Source organism: Netta rufina (genome assembly GCF_964035555.1).
Source record: "Netta rufina genome assembly, chromosome: 18".
NCBI lineage: Eukaryota > Metazoa > Chordata > Aves > Anseriformes > Anatidae > Netta > Netta rufina.
This window is the reverse complement of record NC_140142.1, coordinates 9,717,771-9,722,217: the sequence shown is the minus strand read 5'-3', so window position 1 is coordinate 9,722,217 and position 4,447 is coordinate 9,717,771. Positions and strand designations below refer to the sequence as shown.

At 50.8% G+C, this 4,447-nt stretch overlaps 1 protein-coding gene across 1 annotated transcript; it reads left to right on the top strand.

Moving 5' to 3' along the window:
- Positions 1–288: 288 nt before the first annotated feature.
- On the top strand, positions 289–1,236 carry LOC311216429 (olfactory receptor 14A16-like; the record flags this gene model as incomplete). The annotated part of the gene is made up of 1 exon (XM_084297965.1): positions 289–1,236. The coding sequence occupies one exon, from the start codon at positions 289–291 to the stop codon at positions 1,234–1,236; it is 948 nt and encodes a 315-aa protein (XP_084154091.1).
- Positions 1,237–4,447: the final 3,211 nt, after the last annotated feature.

Genomic DNA, 4,447 nt, shown 5'->3' with positions numbered 1-4,447 from the left:
CCTTATCTCAATCCTTGAGCCCTTTTCACATATTTTCTCCCCATTCCTCTTTGAGGAGGGGGAGTGAGAGAGCGGCTGTGGTGGAGCTCGGCTGCCCACTCGAGCGGAACCACGACAGCAACCAAATGAAAAGCTCCAGGCAGAAGCATGTATTCTTCCCTGGAAAAGGCAGTGTGTCTTGTTGAGGATGTTTCAATGAGATATGGCTTAGGTTTTGCTCAGAAAACACTATCTAACTTGCCTCTTTAAATTCCTCCATAAATAGGCTGCTATGCCCAGAAGCAGCAAATGTCCAACAGCAGCTTCCCCACTGAGTTCCTCCTCCTGGCATTTGCAGACACACGCCAGCTGCAGCTCCTGCACTTCGGGCTCTTCCTGGGCATCTACCTGGCTGCCCTCCTGGGCAACGGCCTTATCTTCACCGCTGTAGCCTGTGACCACCGCCTCCACACCCCCATGTACTTCTTCCTCCTCAACCTTGCCCTCCTTGACCTGGGATCCATCTCTACCACTGTTCCCAAAGCTATGGCCAATTCTCTGTGGGACACCAGGGCCATTTCCTTCTTCGGTTGTGCTACCCAGGTCTTTATGTTTGTCACATTTGTCACAGCAGAGTTTTCTCTTCTCACCATCATGGCTTATGACCGCTACATTGCCATCTGCAAACCCCTGCACTATGGGACAATAGTGGACAGCAGAGCTTGTGTCAACATGGCAGCAGCTGCCTGGGGCAGTACTTTTCTCTATGCTGTGCTGCACACTGCCAATACCTTTTCCCTTCCCCTCTGCCAAGGCAATGCCCTGGACCAGTTCTTCTGTGAAATTCTCCAGATCCTCAAGCTCTCCTGCACTGATGCCTATATCAAAGAGGCTAGGCTTATTGTGGTTAGTGCCTCTTTATTATTTGTGTGTTTTGTCTTCCTTGTGCTGTCCTATGTGCAGATCTTCAGGGTTGTGCTGAGGATCCCCTCACAGCAGGGCCGACATAAAGCTTTTTCCACATGCCTCCCTCACCTGGCCGTTGTCTCCCTTTTCACCAGCACTGCCATATTTGCCTACCTGAAGCCCCCCTCCATGTCCTCCTCCTCCCTGAATCTTTTGCTGGCAGTTCTGTATTCGGTGGTGAGTCCAACAGTGAACCCCCTCATCTACAGCATGAGGAACCAGGAGCTGAAAGATGCGGTGTGGAAAGTGATGAATGAGTGTTTTTCAGAAGGAATAAACTGCCTGTCTTAGAATCATAGAAACATAGAACTGCCTGGTTTAGAAGAGACCTCAAAGATCATCTAGTTCCAACCCCCCCACCCTGGGCAAGTATGCCACCCACTAGATCAAGTTTGCCAGGGCCCCATCCACCCAGGCCTTGTAGACCTCCAAGGATGGGGCATCCAGAAGTTCTGTGGGCAACCTCTTACAGTGCCTCACCACCCTCTGAGTGAAGAAGTTTAAAACCATTCCCCCTTGTCCTGTCATTATTTGATTGAGCAAAGAGTTTTTCTCCATCTTTTCTTATGCCCCCTTTAACTACTGAGAAGATGCAATCATCACAGACAGCCCCTCGTAACCACCGTTCCCTGCACTGGGCTTTTGCTCCAGCTCAGACAGGTGGTTTGTAGGCAATGAATTCACCCTAAAGCCTTCTCTTCTGCAGGCTAAACCAACCCAACTCTCTCAGCCTTCCTTCAGAGGAGGGGTGCTCCAGCTCCTTGATCATCTTTGTGGCCCTCCTCTGGACCTGTTTTAACAGATCAACATCCTTCTTGTGCTGGGGCGCCAAACCTGGATTCAGTACTCCAAGTGGGGCCTCACAATAGCAGAGTAGAGGGGAACAATCACCTCCCTTGACCTTCCAGCCTCTCATCCTTTGATGAATCCCGGGATGCAGTTGGCCTTCTGGGATGCAAGCTCGCACTGATGGCTCATGTTGAACAGTTCATGTCCACGAGAACAAGAATCTTCTCTGCAGGGCTGCTCTCAATGCGTTCTTCTTCCAGTCTGTCCTCATTTCCAATTGCCCTGAGACAGGTGTAACACCTTGCACTTGGACTTGCTGAACATCTTCAGTTTCTCATGGACCCACTTCAAAAGCTAGTTCAGATCCCTTTGGATGGCATTCCCTCCCTTCTATTGCATCAACTGCACCACTGAGTTTAGTATCACCTGCAAACTTGCAGAGGATGCTCTCGAACCCACTGTCTAGTTCTTTTTCTGCATATCATTCATAATGTAACTCATTAAAGGCCAGATGCAGGTTTGTTTGTTTTTTATTTTGTTTGAGGATATATTTTTCTTTATATTGCTTGTGAAATTATTGTCCACAAAGAAATGTCTTTGTTCATATTCTTTCATTTAAGTATCTACATGTCCCGTGTGACTCCCGGACTTGGTGTAAACAAGGAGGCAGGCTCTCTGTGTATTTAAATTAAAAAAAACGACCCTGCAGTGATATGCTTGCCCGAGATCCTCCCTCAGAGACCTGCAGTGAAGCTGCAGGGGCACTTGGCTGTGTGCAGGGGTGGAGGGAAGAAGTGTCCTGGTACAGCAGTACTGCCAAGGAGCTCCAGAGCTTCTTCTTTCCCAAGTTGCTCTCCCTTTCACCTAATACTCTCCTACAGAGCCCTTGTGTTGCTGCGAGGACTCATTGCTCTTGTCTCTTGCTCACCGTGCTGCTCTGGGGCAGTTCTGTGTCCACAGCCAGGGACAGGCCAGGGGCACTTCTCTAACACAGCTGGCTCCGTACCAGCATCTGCAGCATAAAAGGATCTGCTGAGGGCAGTGCCTGAAGGCTCAGCTCTTCTCCCAAAGCTACTCCCATGGATATTGCAAAGTAAAGATAACTTTTTGAAGTATAGATATAGTGCTAAATCTGGGTGGGAACAGGCAAAGGAGAGCTCTGCAACTGCAGGGAACACAGCCGGTACAGGGAAAGCAGTCTGCTGCATTGTCATACCTCAGTTGACATTTTGTAGACTGAATACAGTGAATCACCCCAAAACATCTAATGACATTGGAAATAAGTTGGATGCAATGATCCTTGTGGGTCTCTTCCATCTTGGCTATTCCGTGAGTCTCTGACTCTGAAGGAGGCCAGCTATCTGTACGCACCCTCCATGGCCAAAGAACCACTTGTGTGGGAGGCACTCAGTACCAGTGCCCCCCACCAGCTGGCTCTGCCTTCCCAGCCTGACCAGCACGGCCCTGCAGAGTGCCCCCACAGCCCCGCTTACCACAGACCCCTAGCTCTACAGAGCAGCACTGCCAGCTGGGGGGCTGTGGTCAGCATGGGCAGGGGCTGCAGGAATGGCTGCTCAGGCCAGCCCAGACGTGCTGGCCTGGGACAAGACTGTGTGGGACATGGGGTGTCCTGGGAGCAGAGCAGGGCTCTGTGTGTGTGCAGTGGTGGTGCCTGAAGAGCCCCAGGGCCAGCAGTGTGGTGCTGTGCTGGGGAATAAGGCTGGTCTGGGTGGTTGCAGGCTTCCCTGGTGAGTAGTGTCCTGGGGTATCTCCTGCAGATGGCAGCAGCAGGGACACTGCACTGACCCCCCACTTCTCCATTTGCTGCTTTGTTGCCATCCCAGCCTAGGCTGCTCTGCTGGGCCAGGCTGGGCTGGGCTGGGCTTAGCTGGGGAGACTAGAGGCAGGTGTGGAGAGCTGGGGAGGGTCTGGGATGTGCTGGCCTCCTAGGAGGCACTGGGAGGACCAATAGGGTGGACACTGCCACTGTCCATTTCCACGTGCCTCCCTCACCTGGCTCTGGTCCCCCTGTTTGTGAGCACTGGCTCCTTTGCCTACCTGAAGTTCCCTTCATTCTCCACCCCATCCACGGACCTGCTGGTGGCAGTTCTATACTCATCCCTGAATCTTTTGCTGGCGGTTCAGTACTCAGTGGTGCCTCCAGCAGTGACCTCCCTCATCTACTTCATAAGGAACCAGGAGCTCAGGGATGCAGTGAGGAAACTCTTTGAATATATGCTTCAAGCAAGTCTTTGCAGACATTCTTCTTCTACATTAATCATGTGCCTACAATCGTTTCAGGACACTGACGTTTTCTGAAATAAACTGTTACGACAATTGTCTTTAAATTTATTTATTTATTAATACTGTCTAAAGCTGGTGAATTTGACTTACTTTTATTCTTAGTGTCTGCTATGTGTTTTTTTTTTTTTTTTTTTTTTTTTTTTAAGTTTTGACCCAATGCTCTAATGTATTTATAGAACTGGGCTTCTTGTGCAGATAATGCCAATAAAGAAGAGAGCAGAATTTTACTGGTCTCATGTCCCATCTCCTCCCATCTCTTCTGCACCTGGGGGAGCAGCCCCAGCATGCACGAAGAGCTCAGACCGAGAGCCCAGCTGCCACATGGAGGAGCAGCCCCAGTGGCCTTTGGGGCTGTCCCTCACTGCCCACTGGGCTCTGCCTCTCTGCGGCCTGCAGATCGGGGCTGGTG